The sequence below is a fragment of the Agelaius phoeniceus genome, chromosome 2, assembly GCF_051311805.1.
Source record: "Agelaius phoeniceus isolate bAgePho1 chromosome 2, bAgePho1.hap1, whole genome shotgun sequence".
Taxonomy (NCBI): Eukaryota; Metazoa; Chordata; class Aves; order Passeriformes; family Icteridae; genus Agelaius; species Agelaius phoeniceus.
Genome location: NC_135266.1, coordinates 96004532 through 96022969, shown reverse-complemented (window position 1 = coordinate 96022969; position 18438 = coordinate 96004532). Strand labels below are relative to the sequence as shown.

Sequence of the window (18438 nt, the reverse complement as noted above, 5' to 3'; positions counted from 1 at the left end):
AAGTTTGTTCTGTGCAGTTCAAGAGCACATAAGGGAAGCAAATCATGCCAAAGGAGAATGAGTTGTGCAAACACTGTATTTCTAAGGAGGCATATGAAATGATAACCCTTAAAGAATAAGGAATTTGTTTGTTCTGCTTAAATCCTTAAAGATTCTTAGGAATATCAGCTTGTAAAGGCTCATAAAGGCACAAATAACACTGGGGAACTGACAGATCACAAATTTAACCTCACAGTGCACTGGTAGCACTGTGCACTATGACATCATGTATGTTACAGAATTCCTTCTATTTGTCTTAAGTTGAGCAAAATAGCCCAATATGCTTCTTTATTATGACTTGTACTCCACTACATTGGTACTATGCAGACATCATTTATAGAGAGCTTTCTCCTGTTCCCTAAACACTTCATTGTACTGAACTTTTAAAATTTTTTAATCTCCAGAAATATTCCCTCCCTCCCTTTCTCTTCCTTTTAAGGATTGTTTATTTCACCAGAATTGATGCTGAGAAGTATTTTAGAAAATAATCTTGTATGCTACTTTGGACAATTCCTCAGTCACCTTGTTATTTTGGGCTCACTGTGAGAGGAAAAAGAAGGTATTCACTGTTGGGCTTCTCAGCTAAGAAAGTCACTGACACTGGTGAGAGTCCAGTGAAGGGCCACCATGGTGATCAGGGAGCCAGAGCACCTGGCACAGAGGCAAAATTCCAGTTTCTTCAGTCAGGCAAAGACATAGCTAAGGCAGCATCTTATGTTTAACCTTAACTATCAAATTGACATTATAGAGAAAGCAGGACCATATGCTTCTCAAAGCCGCATGGTGAAGAGATGAGACACAATGGCCACAAAGTGCAACATGATGAAGAACATTTAGATATCAGGAAAAACTCTTTCACTGTGAAGCTGCAAAGATGCCAAGAGAAGCTGAGGGGTCCCTGTACTTGGAAACAATAAAAATGCAACTGCATAAGGTCCAGTGCAACTGGATCCAGCTTTGCTATTGGATACCAAGAGGTTCTTTCCAACCACAATTATCCTGTGATTTCATGTTAACATTCCCTATTATACTGACAAACCAGTATTTTACCTGTCAAGGGTGTCTGGAATTCTTGGGGCATAATCCCAGGTAACTTCTTCTGCAGCAATGAAATAGTCCCAGGTTTTGACCATAAGACGTTCTCTATAGGAGAGACGACTCTTCTTCACCTCTTTGTCCCCACAGTCCCTTACAGCGAGGTAACCGTGCATTCCAGCTAATTGAGAGGAAACAGGACCATAGTGATTTCCCATCTGAGGAACTCTTACCACTTCAGCTGTTTTTTACCCCCAAAAGATATCTCCTGCTCTTATAAGAGAGATGTTTTTCTCATTCTTTAAAACAGAATTCTGATCATTACTGAAAGATACCACTTTCAAATGGCAAAGAGAAAATATTTTCATCACATTGAAGTACCCTTAGCTGAAAACACTCAGTTTCTCAGGAAATGGGTGGTTTCTTACTAATTTTATAGTGGTGCTTATCTGAACAGTTCACAGAGACTTAGATGCTGGAGTATTGAATCATTGTTGCTCTGTGCTGTGGACACTGCAGTAAAGCTGCAGATAAGAATATCTTTCAGTTCAACATGCATTTCCAACAGAATGCCTGGTTCTTGGTCATTTTCTTAGTGAAATGACAAAACCACCTGAAACAGTACCGTTGTAAAACAGCAGAAGCCATTTGGGACATGGAGAAGAACAGCTTTACAGGTGCCTAATAACTAGATGTTTCCTTGCCTTGCAGGTGCTTTTGGACAAGAGAAGATATGAGCCACCTTCCTTCCTCAGTCACTGTCATGTTTACGGTGGTTGAGGCTCCTCCCACCAAGTTAACAGCAGAAACTCGGTGACGTTTTTGCTCCATGGACTGGCCATTGATGTGAATGGAGAAGATTTCTGGCTTGGAACTCATTCCTATCAAGTGCCAGCTAATGTTGTCATATGCACAAGCCTCTAAATCTAAAAGAGACATGAGATTAGGGTTCAGAATACAGGCAAATCATGCAAGTTCCCCATGCACCCTAGGTTTGAAGTGAGTCTTCATGAAAAACATGAAAACATGAAAAAAAAAATTGCTGTGATCAATGTTTGCAACAAGAGGAAGTTTCAGAAGCGCGTAAATGGAACAGATACCAAAATCATGTGTCAGCGGAAGACAAATGTTTAAATCTTACCTGCAAGTGATAAACTGACTTACAACAAGCTGGCAAAAAATGGAAAAAAACCCAGTGCTTTCTTTTGGAAAGCTGACCTGTCCTTGCTTGGGGAGTGAGGGGAAAACAGGGCAGGGAATGCAAAGAACAAAGCAAGGAACTAAGCTAAAGATTGATGTGGTAACTAGTGACAGTAACTATATTCTTCAATATTTTCTTTAAAAAATTCTCACTTAAGACAACCTTTTATATTTGCTCAATGGATGGGAGAGAGATATTTAAGTTTTTTCTTAGGAAAACAAGAGAAAAGCCCCACTACCATCTTCCTAGTCTTCTCACTTAATTGTGTCTTTTAATGATAACTGACTTTCCACGTTCAGGAAATTTTGCACCCAGTATGTTCTATATGCTGTAGAACCAACAATTCACTTAAATCACTCTCGCACCATCAGCTTGTTAAAAAAATGAGGAGCTTATTAATTTTTTTTAAAGTTAGTAATCCTTTTCTTCTAGCAGACGCCTTCTCAGAGGTAATCTCATTGTTCCTATCAGTAATCTGGTGTTACTTCCTTTCAGCAGCACAGTTTTCTTCCAGAATTTAGATGCTCACAGACACATTCTAAAAACGGCTGTATCCCTTTTCTCCACATTCCCATTCTTGTGCATAAAAAGCAACTAAAGGTAATATTCAGTGTTCATAAATGTTAGTTTCATTTCATATAAGTTAGAACAGTACCTGGTAACGTTCCATCAGTATAGCCATTAATTGTATACTTGACTGATGCTGATTTTTGCCAACTCTTGTTCTCATCAAACACACCAAACATCAGTACATATTCCCTGTCAAAATGTTTCTGTGATCCATCCTCATTTAGACTTCCTGTGAAGGAGAAACAACAGGTCTTAGTTTGAAGCAGAAATAGAGCAGATTTCACATGCAGTTGCATTAATATATATTTAATGAGCTTGTTTCACCTGTTAGCGTGTACTGGCTGAGCCTGATCAAAACAAAGCCTGAAGAATGCTCATAATGTGATTTTATTTCTGGAAGTACTTTTGTATTGGGTAACTACAAAATCAAAAGTCTGAAGTATTCCAGAGAAGACAAATATCATGCAATGAATTGCCTCAGACAATTTCTGGCAATGTGTTGCAGAGATCGCCTTAAAGAAGGAGAGTTTCAAACACCTTTGGTTCACAATCAGGTGCTGCCCTCTCTTTTCAGACTGTGTGACAAGGAGAAGAGTGATGGCAGAGTCACCAGCAGTGTGAACAGCATCTTTTCAAGCACTGAGGTCATCAGCACCTTTAAAAAGCTTAAAACCAACCACTCAGCAAACAACGTTTACACACAAAAGACTTCAACAGAGACTGCTGTGCTGGATCAGTTACAAGAAACTGTCCTGGGTGATTTTGTGATACAGATGTAATTTTTGTCAAGAAGTAGAATTCATTCTGGACATGCCACACAGAACTGGTGTGATTTTTACTGATTCTTTCTGTAGATTGCTCACATCAAAAACTTCCACTTGCTACTTTCAAAACATAATCTGGTCCCTCTGGATTGCAAGAATGAAAAATTTGCAAATGTATTGATTATTCTACCTAGGAAGAAGCAGTGGAAGAAATTATCTTCAATATATATATTTAATTTATGGGAAGCTACAAAGCTCTGGTTTTCTTCACAAAAGAAGCCTCAGATCAACAGAGAAATTTATCTACTTGCCACACAAAGAACATTCATGCAGTGCTTTAACTCAGAAGTCCAATTTTTATAACCTTAACCACCTCTTAAATGTGTCAGACCATGGGAAGCTGACCCCAACCAGCAGCCAAACACCCACTTCAATGCCTTCCCATCCCCAATGGGATAGGAGAGAGAACAGGAGGAACAAAAATGAGAAAACTCAAGGGTCAATAAAGACAGTTCAAAGATGAAGGAGAGAAGGAAAACAACAAACAACAGAGAAAAAAAATCTCATCATCTCCCACAAGCTGACTGATGCCCAGTCAGTATCTCAAAAACTGTCATCTTGGAAGTCAACACCCCCATTCTCCCCACACTGTTGTTTCCTCCTCTGCCTCCATTTTTTATTGCAGAATGATGTTAGGGGTAGAAAAATAATCCTTTGGCCAATCTGCTTCATCTGTCCAGATGGGTCTCCTCCCAACCCCTTGTCCATCCCAAACCCACCATTTGGGGAGGTCTGAGCAGGAAAAAGAGAAAGCTTTGACACTGTGCAAGCACTGTTCAGCAACAGCTCAAACATGGGTGAGTGTATTATCGATGCTATTAAGCCACAAATCCAAAACACAGCCCATATGAGCTTCTGTGAAGAAACTAAATTCCATGCCGAGCAGACCAAATACACAGGTTCACTGCACATTTACCAGACATAGCACCCAGTCAAAAATCTGTGTACAGGAATCTTAAAAATATGCATAGTGAGCTGTTTGTCTTTGTTCTAGAAACGTACACCCGAATTTTCTTGAAGGCAGTGGTCACATCAGTCCATTTCAAATTCATGTCCTACTAAAGCCCAAAATGCATGAATTTGAGAAGCCTGAGAAGGAAGTAGTTTCAAAGTATTTGCCCAGATTAGCTCAACCAGTATGCCATAAAATTTGCATATACACAGAAACCCAAAGAAACAAAAACCCAAGAAAAATCAGGAAAATAACAAGTCCTAGATAATACTAAAAGCGCCAATCATAAAAAAAAAAAAAATCAGGAGGAACATAATTAATAATAAAGCAACTCCTTTGAGGCGATAAGAGTAGATGTGTTCTGCATTAAAATGGGTATCTATGGGTGAGGAGATTGTCCTTGTGCAACCCACACTGAACCAGTGTTCTGTTTACTTTTAGGGAAGCTTTAAGGTCCAAGTCCATGCAGTTTAGTCTCAAATTAAATCAGGCTAAATAACTCACAGCATGTTCACCACAAGAAGGATATATAATTTGGAAAAACCTTGGATTTTAGGGACTAGTAAGTAGTTTAAGTACTTTACACGGTGGCATGTTGTTTCAGTCATCACTCAAACCAGAGAGATGTATCTAGCAGCTATTTACAAATGCTACAAGACACCAGTTATTAGTGGAAATGGAATTCAATGGCTCAGACTGCTAAAATCTAAAATCTCTAATCACACGCAAAAACAATTTTAAGACTTAAAATCTGTTCAAATTTGGCCATATCTTCAAATGACTAGCAAAAGACACACTGCTCTGCAATTTTAAAGCCAGGTTACAGAAGAGAGAGTGTTCCAGGTTCTTGATCAGACAGCCTTTAAAAGGCAATGGGTAAAACAATTATTTCCTGCCTTATTCTCTGAAATGGCCATACCATTTTGAATGAAGTTTTAGAAAATATTTATTCTTAGACAGGACATTTGAGGTCATATATTTAGCAGTTAAGCAACTGCAGATGCAACCAGTGCAGGCAAATGTATCTATATAATGATGTTTTCTGCCCATTCTATAATTATAGGATGAAACTGCATGAAAGTTGGCATTTAAAAACTAACATCTAAAAGAATGATGCTAAAACTCATTCATTTTACACTGCATGTAAAGATGTGAAAAAGAAAATATCTTCTCTCATTACCATACATGATCATCTTTGTTAGAAATGAAAATATACTACCTTATAGTAGTCTTACAGCATTTCATTACCTTTCTTACAGATCAGCAATGCTCCAACCAGACCAGAGTTAAAATCCATTGCCATGTTCTCATGAGAATAGTAAGCATATGTAAGACAAGGAAGGTCAGCTTCTCTTGGACCAACTTCTTCTGGTATATCCCACACGTATGTGTAGAGCTGGCCTGGAAGTACAGCATCATCTTGTTTTTCTGCAGGTGATGTTCTGTCATCATACAGGGAGCCTGCCAAGAAAAGAGTCAGTAGGGTGGCATGAAGAAAAACAGCAATTAAAATGCTTGGAATATCTTCCTATGATCAGCTCCAAAAGCTTGGTTTGATCTTGCTTATATGATACATCAGCTTTAAAGTGATAACTCATGATTCCCCTCACACATTGCTGAGAGTACCATGGGGAGAGTAGCTAATCCACCACCATCCTATTTCTTACAGATGAAAGATTTCCTAGAAGTATTATCACTGCCAAAAGGTTGGGCTCTTCATCAGTCTGAGTAGGGTTAGGATGGCATGAAGCTTCAGCCTCTGCTCACTGATGCTCTGCAGAGGAATGCTGCCCACTCTGTCACCTTTTTAACTGTCTCTCAAAGCGACTGCATGGGCTGGCACTGCCTTGCTGCCTTAGGCCTTTTGTATACTGCACATCCACATATGGAGGCAGTAATGGCTCGTGTCTGTGCCTGCCATATCCAACAGATCTGCAATATGACAAAGGAGAGACAGAGAATCGAAATCTGAAGTGCAAAAGGAACATTAATTAATATGACAGTCAAACTGAACTGCCCATCCCTTCCAATGAGATGTTCTGTTCAACTCCATGAGATGGAGCTGCAAAACTCCTTTTGCATCCACACAGCAACCAAAACCTTGCATTAATTTGTAAACTGCAGGTCAAAGCTCTGGCTCAGCACCCAGGGCAGGGCAATCCAGGAAGCATGAGCAACCAAACTCACTTCGTGCTGGTACAGATATTTTAATGTCTATTTGATCATAGTTTATAATCTCTTTTTGTTGGTCTCATGAGGGTGTGGAACAAAGCACCATAAAGCTGAGCATTAAATCGTGAGTATCACAACAGCATGATCAGCACTGTTAGGAAACTGTGCTCATGACACTCACATTGCTAGTGTTACAGTGATGAACAAGAAAAGGAGCTAACAATGAAGGTGTAATCCAGGATCAACAGATATTTGTGCTACACATAGCTTCACACATTGATCTAGATCCCTGACAACATTTCGTGCAGTAGTCTACAAGCAAATGAGCAAAACAGAGATTCTACAGTACTTACCTTCTTCACTTTTGCTGTAAACTAGACCTTGAGGATGAATACTGACTGGCTTGTCAGCCATATTTTTAAGGTGAACCACTAAAGTATCTCCCACTTCAGCACGCAGCGTTGGTCCCAGAAGTCCTGTAGTTATTTAGGATAAAGAAAGAGGAAAATATTAATAAAACAGTATGTTCAGTGAAACAAAGAATTTTCTCCCCCTTCAAAAAATATTAGCTCTCAAAATACAAGTCTCAAAATTAACAGAGAATGTAATAACACTGCAATGAAGACTTACCCATAAAAAGGCATATGGGAACTTAAAGGATATAGTGCATATTCCAAAATGTTATAAATTTTGCATCTGGCAACTAGCACTTAAAAATCATGGGAAAATAAGGGGCAAAAAGTTATTTACAGATACAGAAACTGTATCAAAAGATTCATCCTGAGGTTCATTGAAAATTTCTAGACATCTTTCAATACAATTTAATTAAATAATTTTAGAAGATAAATCTTTTATAATTTAAGAGTTTAGAGATAGGCATTCAAACACATTCTTTTAAGTAGCACTCTGAATGCCAGAAGTCACAGAACAAAGAGATCTTTCAATTCCGAAATGTTATCCAAGTAAATAATCATTTCCACACTGCAAATTTCTTGAGGCATTTCCTGCAAAAGATTTCAAGAGCTGGTATCCCTACTCCCCATGTTGCAAAAACAAGCAATTGAAAAAGCTGCTAAGATTACCAAAAAAAGAGACTTACAAGGCAAAAGTTAACTATTTTGTATATATTTAGTTTCAGGCCTTAGGCTCCTTCACAATTCATAGTGTCATTGCTGCAGCTGTGCCAAATCTAAATGCATGTGGTAAATCTCATCAGATGCTGAAAACAAAGGGAACAACTTTGTATGGTGCAACTGATTTGCAGACAGCCACATCCTCCGAAAGCCCAACCTCTCTATGGCCTTTGGAAGCCTCGTTCCTGCACTGTAGAGACCTCATCCCCTGTGCCTATTTGGTTTATGGGCAAATAATGGATGCAAAAATACAAGTGTGCTTAGGTTGCCACTGGCTTTAAAATAAGGAACAAATCAAAATACTCAGGACATTTCATTCCTGTTTACCTGCAAACGTATTTGCTGGTTTTTCTTTTTTAAAATCCACTTCATATTCTCTGTAAGAAATTTTCTTAAATACAGGATCTGAATGTTCCAATCTGAAACCAAAAGAGTTATAAAAAATATTGAAAGGATGAAGATTCTCAGAGATGCCTTTGCTGTTTGATGGAAATCTCAAAAAATGAATCTTGGAAATATATTTAATCACTTGCACATTTTGCTGAAGGAAAGAACACAGTCCAGCTCTTTGTAGGTCTTCACTTCTCCCTCTTACTCTATTGAATTTATGATGCTCCCGAACCAGATAATGTCATATAGGGCATCCAATATCCATACCTAGAATAGTTCACCAATGATTTTACAGGTGGTTTTTATGGGTCCTTTTGATTCTACAAAGGTATAAAGATGCCTTTGTTTTGTCCAAGACACAAAGGAAGATGTCTCAACCATATTTAACCAAAAAGCATCTCACAAAATAGAGGGAAAGAAACCTGAATTTCTATTTATTCAGCCCTATGGTTGAATTTTTAAGACTCACCAGAAGGGTTTTAAAACAGCATTAACAGCAAGCTCCTGTCACAGGAATGACTCTGAAGGCAAGCACAAAGCTGTTCTCTAACAACAACCAAGGATGTCACAGCAAGTTAGAAAATGAGAAACAAGACTAAGGGCACTTTCCACTGCAAAGTGCCCTTAGTCTTGTTGCCTAAACAATTTGACACCCAGGAGACCACACAATGTTTTCTTAGAAAATATTCAGGCAAGTAGAAGGAAACCAGAAAACAACACTTCTGCAATGGAAACGATGAGAAGAGGGCTGAAAGGGTAACAGCCCTTCACATCTATTGGTTGATTTATTATAGTATGTATGATGACTGAATCCAATAGTAATTCCACTTGCTCTCTTTTTAATGCCCTTTCAGGCACATTTCACAGTGAGGAGCCGATGGCCTTCTCAAGCATGGGGAGGCTGAGCAGGGAGAACCCACTTCAGTGATATCCAGAGTCCATAAGGGAGAGATCTCTTTTGGAAGAGATCTCTTGTAAATTCCTCTGCACCCCTCTCTCACCACAGCAGAGTCAGGCAGAAGCAATTGGTGTTTCAATTAATTCTCCCCTCCTTTAAGGCATTGATCAAATTTTGCTTAACTCTTAAAGGGGAAAAGGATGGGATCCATAACCTTCATTGACAAGAGCTGCCCTAATGTGGCAAGGTTCATGAGAATATGCACGTAAGACTGTAGGGTAGAAGAGGAAATTTATCAGTGCCAATTGTATAGTGAGGAGGAATAAAATACCTAGCACACTAACACTTCAGAAACATCACACTACGCAAGCAGGTCTTGTTACAGAACTTCCAGGAATTGCAGCAGCAACACTGCAAGATGCATAGATAATACATATTCACTTTATGCTGAAGTGCCTTATAAATAAATAGCACTTGTACATAGTAACGAACCTCTGCAAAGATAAAACTAACACTCAGAGAAATAAGGTGTCCTTTTCTAGTCAAAATTAAGGAAACGGCTTGGGAAGAATCCATTTTCCTTCCAACCTCTCAAGTTATTTATAAATAAAAGCACCAAAGTAACAGATTCTTACACTGCATATAGACATTCAGCTTCTACTGAAATCATCACAAGTTACATACCCCAATATCTTTGGGATCCAAGCCATCAAGCCATTAACTCTTCCTCAGTAAGTTAATTTGTGTTGTGAGGTCTTTTGTTTTTCTGTTTTTTTGGGGTTAAGTTCATGGTTTTGTTGGGGTTTTTTGCTTGTTTGTTTGTTTTGGGTTTTAGTTAAATTTCTATAAGCTCTATAAAATTCATTAGTCCCATCTGGGATGTGACTGGCTCTAAATACTTAGGCAAGGTAACCCAAAAGACATTGGATATAAAATACTGCTGGGTTATCTCAGAGAACTTCAGCTGAGGTTTTAGACAGTCTTGTGAGTCTCTACTGCATGAAAACACTCCATCCACAATGTGAATTTAACCAAACAGCAGTTGATGCTTACATTGATGCACCCAGTGTAGAAGAGAATGAAGCTTTAACTAGTAAATTCACATGTCCAGGTCAATACTTAAATGGCAGCTGGCTTCATATTCCTACCTTTAAATCCTATTTTCTTCTGTCTTGCCAGTTTGACATTATGCTTATACCAGCTCTATTAAACTGTCAAGGGGGTTTTAAAATCACAGAAACTTTACTATAATTAGATCTTGGGTAAAAAAAAGTTAGAAAGTCATAATGTGAACTGGAAGTATCTTTTCCATATTATCCTGAAAAGCAATACATCTTCAGGAAAAAAAAAATCACAAACAACAACAACAACAACAAAAACCCCAAAAAACCCCAAAAAACCAAGTAATCCACCTATATATACACATATAGAAAAGCAGCAGTATAAAAAAAACCCTTTTAATGTAGGAGGACAAGTAATTTTAAATTAATATTAATGTTTCATTTTTAGTAGTTCCCCTCCCTAATTTAAACACAACTCGAAATTACATCCAAGTTCTGAAATCTGTAGCATTGCAGTTGCAGAGTTATAATCCTAAGGATAGTAGTAGTAATAAAAATAACATATTTTATATTCTTGATTGGTGGATGCAGGTAGGCTGGCCACTGTGCACTGCTATGTGAAAAAAATAAAATCAGTATTTTCACTTAATAAAGCAGAGAAATGCTTGATCTTATCACCTTTACTCATCAAAGACACAAAGACACATTTCACAAAAGTTATGAACAACTTAGAAATGGTACTAGTTCCAAAGTTCATCTGGCTCTGATTTAAGTGAAAGTGATAGCATCAACACTGGAACATAATTATTCCTTCAGCAAATTCTAATGTCCTAAAGTTTTTGAGATCTTACCAAAACATGGCTCAAATTAACATTGCTCAACATCCATGTACCTAAAATAAATACATTAAAAAACCTCAAGCAACCAACATTAAGCTATGCAAAAATGACAAAAGCAAGTCCTGGAGCTTATTTAACAGAAGTGCTCTGAAAGCATAAAAATAATTCTATCTACTAATGCAGCAAATAAAAAGGAGCTTTTAATATGTCACTGGCTCTAGTTCAGATCATGCTGTTTAAGGTCAACCAAGTTCCTCTGAAATCAACAGATTGTGCTCCAAAGTCCTCCTGGTCTCTGCAATTCCACAAGAAATAAGACAAAAACCACCAGTCAGTCCCAAGGGAGGACTAGTTTCATCCTTCTTATCCTGTACTTTGTTACCTGGACTTTTCCTCAGGTTGTGGTTTGTAGGTCCAGCTGGTGATCTGTGCAGCTATATAGTGCTCTCTGACCTTCACAGCTCCTGCCACATGCTGCTCTGAGTCTGGCCACCATGAACCAAGCAGAAGCAAGAGAAAAAGCTGCAAGCAGTGCAGAGTCATGGTAGAGATGCCTGCTAAAGCTGCTCTGGAAGACAAGGCAGAAACCGCTGCTTTTATTGCTGTTGTTGCTTCTAACTTCCCCTCAGAAATGAAATAATTATGATGCAACAGGGTAACAACATTTGCTATGCTCGGGTCATTGCTCTTCACCTCCGCCTCCCCTTACTGACAGGGATCCAATAGAGATAAAAAACTGTTTAAACTATCTTCCTTCCCCTCCTCCACACCACCTCCAGCAAGAGACATGCACCAAGGAGAAGCAGCTTCAGCCCTACTAGGTGGTTGGGTCATTGTGTACTGAGGCAGCAGGATATCAGAGGCAGAAGATTATTTAGATTACTTCAATTACAGGATGTTTGACTTATGTGGTTAGGAGGAAGAGGGGCATATTTTCTACCCAGAAAACAGAAACCCAGCACATGGCTGGCACTGATGGAAATTTCCCAGGTTGATGCTACACCTCCTTAGAAATCATTCCCAGGTTAAAAGCAAAATACCGAAGGATTAGGTACAGGGAGTAGAATTGGGTGCAGAGCTAAAAACTCATTCAGATCACCATGCACTGCATGCTCAGAACAGTAAGGCAGCTGCCCTTCCAAATGTTGCCAGCTTCAGCTTGATTCCCACTACACTCCCAAATACCTCAGGTAATAGGTAACCAGTGGGTTTCTCAGTGGCAGCTACCAGGTTAGACAGGAGACTTCTAACCTAGTCTTGACTGGGGGCTGTTGGCATTTATCTAACAAGAAATGATTAGGAAAATACCTTTTGATAAGATAATTACCAATGTCAACTGTATTACCAAAAATGTTTCCCTGCTTTTGCCAGTACTAAGAAGCTAGTGAAAGCAACAAGTAATTGTTGATCATGTTTCCCACACACTCAATTACTAGAAAAAGAAGAAATCCTATCTATTTTTGTTGTGGCCAACACAACAAAAAATTAAAACAATATTTTCAATAATGTTTTCCTAATATTTTAATGAAAAAATTACCTACACCCCCAAATCAAAACAACTCCAGTCCAGAACTAGACAAAAAGGACAACATTTCACTTTGGACTACTTCAAAAGAAAACCTGATCAATTCTAGGTTTGATATATTTTTTAACGGCAGAATGGCCTAACTGGCAGCTTGGTTAATTCTATCCAAACTATATGGTACCATAAGGACTTGAAAGAAATAGGGGAGATGGCTCAAAAAAAAAAAAATTGATGAAGACCAACAGCTAAATGCTCACTACCAAACATCAGGATCATTCGGTGCATAAACCTGAGAACAATCATGTTCACTTAGCACGCGACTACCAACATCATGGTATATTTCTTTAAACAAATCTTCCTGTGATTCTGTTTTATGAACTAAGTGTTTGCATTAGAAATAGCCATTATAAGTAGGCTTCTAAGAATTTTCCTTTTAATAAAATCTAAAATATTGCAGGCTAAAATTTAATACCCAGATTACGTGATTAACACCCTCTGCTTTGTGTCTGTGAGCTGGGAATCATCAAAGCTGACGTCAATTGGTTACTTCCCTTTTATCCATTTTGAGGAATTTGGGAGCTGTATTTTTGAAATTTCTTAGTCAACAAATTATGCAGCATTACTCTAAAGGTAGGAATTTCTTTCTTAAGTGTGGCTGATCATATTGATAGTTTTAAAGATCAGTATCAAATTAAAGTAGAGATACTTTCCATTAAGCTACATTGACTACCATTTGTTACCCTTCTTTAATCCTTTAAGAACAAGAAATTCAATACTGGCTGCTTGCTTATTTTCTCCTCTTCTCACATTTTAAGTATCAATGAAAAACTGACTTGCCTGAAATCATCTGCATCAGCCTTAGGTTTTTTTTCTTTTTTCTTTTATTTAAGCTATTCCATCACATCACATCCTCTAGGCTTTATGAAGTTTCAGTGTTCTGAAAATCATTATTAATAATCCAAAGATGTTGTTCCCTTCCACCTGATCATCAATTTCTAATATTTGTAATTATATCTTGTCTAATGTTGTAAAAGCCTAATACACACATATAATTTTTTTAAAATTAGTATTGGTTGCCTGCAGGCTATTACTATTAGTCCATGAGAAGTTACTACAGACTATATTCTTTCAGGCTGGAATCTTCCAAGACAATGCAAGTTTATTGGTTATTCATACATTTAGCTGTGATCTTTTTTTCTATTTCACAACACTGCACATGCTGCAAACTTTATATTTTATCCTCACTGCTTACTGACATGTTCAAGTGTAAATTACAAGTCAATAACATAAAAAATCATGTGGTCAAAAGCCATGCATGGCAGAATGTGGGTCCAGTGCAGGCTGGCAAGACAATCTCTGCAGCAGAATGAACAAGGCTATTCCCAAAATAAAGCAGTACCTTTCGGATGTACTGATTCTGAAATGCCAAATGAAAATCGGGCATGGAAAGAGAAACCTAGGAAATATCTTTTAACACTAAGAGCAGGTCTGCATCTTCCAACTGGGCAAGATTATTGTCTATTCTGACACCCAGTAATTATGGTCCAGATTTCTTGTTATGCTTCATGTGAAAACATACTAAGGGTATACTTGCAGTCCTGCTCTAAAAGCTGACCAGTAAAATTAACTGGCAGCGCCAGTTTTCCACCTAGGCTGGGTGAAATAGCCTAGGCTGATTCTGAGCAATCACGAACAGATCTTTAAAAAGAGATGTAAAGTGGTGATATGTAACTTGCTGCAAATAACAAATTAGGATCCACAACAAACTTGTTTCTACTTCATCAAAAAAAATACCCTAAGTGCCAGCAGGCAGGCAGTCATATCCTGATGCCTGCCATCAGCTTTCACAACTGGTGACAGACAGGGAGCTAGTACAGAGAAGAAAAAGTTGTACAACAATTGTGGAATTGCTTGCTAATAATGCTCTATGAGAGATCTCTCTCTCATTCAAACGCACCAATCAATGCACAGTGGCCCTGTGCTTGGTTTAGTGCAGGGTGAACAGGCTTCATGGGCAAACAAGGAGTTAATTATTGAATCGCCAGTGAACACGTGGTTCTGAAGAAGGTAAAAGACAGAGGGGGCACTTACCAAATCTGCCAGGCACTAACGGGAACAGAGGCCATCAGCCCAATATCTTCACTTCTCCAAGTGGGTGCTAAAGCCAAGAAAGGTTAACCTGTGAAACAGCTCAGTTTAGAAGCCGAAAGTAGACGTGCTATGCCAAAAAAAAACCATATAAGCAGGCAAAAAGAAAAGATGGAAGAGAAACAAAGGCTTTCTTTCAGAGAACAAGTCACACAAAAGAAGATGTATGTCTCTTGATGACAGCCCACACAAGAACACATCGTGTACACTGTTAAGGGTAGGCAGGCTGTGTGACTTCTGTGGTTATAAACAAACTAAAAGGCAGTAAGAATGTAGAAGAGCATTTCAGTTTGCCTTGGCACTTCAGAAGTGCTTCAGAAGACAAATAATCACGTTAATTTAATTATAAATTAAATACATTAATGTTTTAAACTTTTATTTCTCCTTAGCAGAAATGCAAATGTCCCTTCTTAGAATTGGGGTGTTTCTCCAGTCGATGTTTACCAAAAACAATTTAGCAGGACCAAAAACTATTGGTACAGAGATGCTGAATTCAGTAAAGTTACAGGAAAAAAAATAAACGTTTATTTTCTAAACACTGTAAAACCTAATTTCAGTGCTTTAACGAATTTGTCTAAAACCACTGGCTTGTGGTCTGAAAAAAATCATTTTAAGGAACAAGCAAGAATATACAAGCTTCCTCTCTTCAAAAACTGCGTTAATGATATTTCACTTAAAATTCTGGACTGACTCAAGTGAAGCCCATTTTTTTCTTCCTGCGTGTTTAATTTTTGCCAGAAAAATTTCTGTTTGACTCAACAAACAATTTTTGTCCTACTCATTGTTTGTGTTCTCTGTGTTCCAGTTTGTCTTCTTTACTAAGGGATTTCTTTATTTGCCCAAGCTTACAATTGATATGCACCATGGGAGCAGCTGGCCTCATGCTAAGTCAGTCTAGCAGCATATTCATCTTGGATTTCTTTCTGTAGAGAACAACAACAAGGATACCAGTGCAAGAGTTTGCAGCTAGGAAGATTTATATTCTTTTCATCATGAATCATCGCTGCAACTGAAACTGGACTATCAAAAAAGAGAGAGCCTCTTATCAAGTTGTACACACCTACTTCCAACAATAAGGATATTCTGATATTCTGAATGAAATAAATTTTTCATCCTTTATACAGTTGATTTTTCTACATCCAGATATAATTTTTTTCCCCCAAATAATAGACTTAAAACAGATCTTGCAAGTTACATGCATAAAAGGTTATTTTTCACTAGTAAAGCAGATAGGCATGTTTCAGAAAGAAACATGAAATCAGTAAGCTCTTAGCACAGTAAGACCCTAAATTATAAGTGTCCCTACAGACTTCACAACACAGACAAATTCAAAGCAATCTAGTTCTCTAGCAATGGCTCAGGCTGTTTTTTTAGCAAGCTGGTTAAACAAACGCTACTTTCCCACACCTAAAAATGCTGCTGCAGAAGGACAAAGTTGAAATTGCCCTGTTTGTTTAACACTTATTTCCATCCTTCATTACTTGTAGCTTAGGCTTTGATCAGATTTTTAAAATACTAATATAGAACTGCACTTCCCACACTTACTGCTTTGATTTTTATCTTCTGCACGAATTTTTTATTGGAAGCAAGTATTTATTGGTATTTAAAAATTTTTTACTATTATTATGCTATTTTTACATTTCATGTACATTGAAGACTAGATATCTGAAGTTTGACAATAGGCTGTGATGATCATTATTTTACATCTCTGTGAGGTTATTCCCTTTGCATCATAACTCATTCACTCTGCCTAGTCAGTAGAATCAAAATTTCACCCACACCTTCACTGCATGCAGCACCTATAAACAAGAACATACCCAAAGTCCAAGATCAAGAAACAAAAGGCAAGCAAAAAGCCATAAGAACTGTAAGGTGTGTTGTAGGAAAGTGAGCAGAGCAGAATGCCTTAGAAGCTCTTCTGATGCCAACACAAAATTCAGGTAATTATTAATCATGTAGGATTTGACAGACACTTTAACTGAAGTTACTATGTTTAAATGTTCATAGTAGTTCCTACAGCAGCAATCTTTGGTTCTATCAGGAATTTTAAACATTAATCCCAAAGGAAGAGGAGGATTAAGGTACAGTACAACTGCTACAAGTACACCCAGATTAAATTTGCTTATTAGTACAGCCACTTTGATAAGCAGCCAAGCAGAACACCATGTCTTAGTCACCATGGATTGGCTTTTGCAACATCAGACAGTGCAGGGCTAAAAATGCCATAAGGTATTTAATATCACGTTGATGATGGAAGCCATTGGCAAGTTTTCTTCAGTTCTGCTGTGCCTCTTTTTCTGTTAGGGTCAGAGAAAAAGGCCTTCTTTGGTTTATACATTAAAAATAAAAAAAAAAAAAAAATGCCACTTGCTTTCATCAAAAGCCTGACAAGGAAGAATGTGGTATTTTATAACTTAACTCACCGGAGACTTATGAAACTAATTCACCTTCTTACAGGAGAAGAACAGATACCTTTTAGGGAAAAGGATGTTTCAAAAGATTCTGATGCATCAAAGGAAAAAAATATACATCACTACTGGTTATTTTAAGTCATACTCCCTCTCTTTGCTCCCCTATTTGTTGGGTGGAGGACAGCTGCTTCCTTTGTTACCAGAAAGCCCAAAACATCTTTTGAGATTAGCCTCCTAGGCAAATTCCTATGGCATGACTCAGTGGGTGTGGTTAAGTTTTTAACAGCCAGCCAGCAGGTTTCAGCCAGCATTACTCTTCACTTACATAGAAATTGCTTAAGATATGTCCAAAAAAAGAGGAAGTGAAGACAAATCAAGAGGAAAGTCAATTTTAGCATGAAACACACAACCTGATTATGTGTTCCCATGTAAGAGCATGGTACAAAGGACAGCCAAAACAGGGACCAGCTGTGCCAGGAGTGGGACCAATCTTCCTACCCAACAGTAAATTTAGTCCACTGTAGACACCCAACTTGTGATTACCTTGCAGAATGCAAGATGGATGCTTGGGAGACAAAAGTGCTTTCCTGAAATGCAGTTTAAGTGAATCTAATTACTATAAATATATGCACAAATATATATACAGCGACATGATGGTCCTTTCCTCCAAGTTTCATTAATATAAACCTTACATTTTACAGGGCAGAAAGTGGCTGCTAAAGCCTGGATGCTTCTGCAATATCTGAATCCACAAACAACTCCATGCATGTTCATCCCAAGGAGGAAACCACGCTGTTAGACTGGCAATTAGTGTAGCTGAGGCAGACAAATAATCAAGATTGAACCTTGCTCTGACATAGCAATCTTTTCATTTACCCTCAAGCTGTATTTCTGTCAATAAGACTGTTCTTTATTACAAGAGAAACAGATCACATAATGAATATCCTTCCTCTGCCTCCTCAAATATTCCATCTCTAGTCTTGCTCAAGTATAAATCACCTTTCAAACACTGGTTAGTTACAGTTACTTGTTAAAGCTGTAGTCAGACTTTCTTAACAAGACCATCACTTATTTTTTCCATCTTTTAAAATACTCCTCCAGCTAGAGGAAATATAACCATTTATAGCTGGAAAAAATCCCTCCACAAAGCTCCCAAGTGAATTTAAATGGGAAAAAAAAGTACATTTTTAGGAATCAGCAACAAAACCATAACTATTAGCTTCTACTACAAAAGTAGATT

The 18438-nt window shown here is 37.9% G+C and overlaps 1 protein-coding gene across 3 annotated transcripts in view; it reads right to left on the bottom strand.

Moving 5' to 3' along the window:
- Nucleotides 1–18387, bottom strand: part of F5 (coagulation factor V) — a 40955-nt gene extending 22568 nt beyond the window's left edge. For 2 of the 3 annotated variants that reach the window (XR_013181024.1, XM_077174313.1), the window contains exons 1-7: nt 11497–18387; nt 8254–8345; nt 7147–7269; nt 5870–6082; nt 2931–3074; nt 1779–2000; nt 1090–1255 (exon numbers count right to left, since the gene is read on the bottom strand). Coding sequence is in view for 2 of the 3 variants with exons in the window: in XM_077174313.1 (XP_077030428.1) it covers nt 1090–1255; nt 1779–2000; nt 2931–3074; nt 5870–6082; nt 7147–7269; nt 8254–8345; nt 11497–11657 (1121 nt within the window). In the remaining variant the exon portion in view is untranslated. The remainder of the gene's footprint in view (nt 1–1089; nt 1256–1778; nt 2001–2930; nt 3075–5869; nt 6083–7146; nt 7270–8253; nt 8346–11496) is intronic. The other variant, XM_077174312.1, reaches the window with a different exon arrangement.
- Nucleotides 18388–18438: the final 51 nt, after the last annotated feature.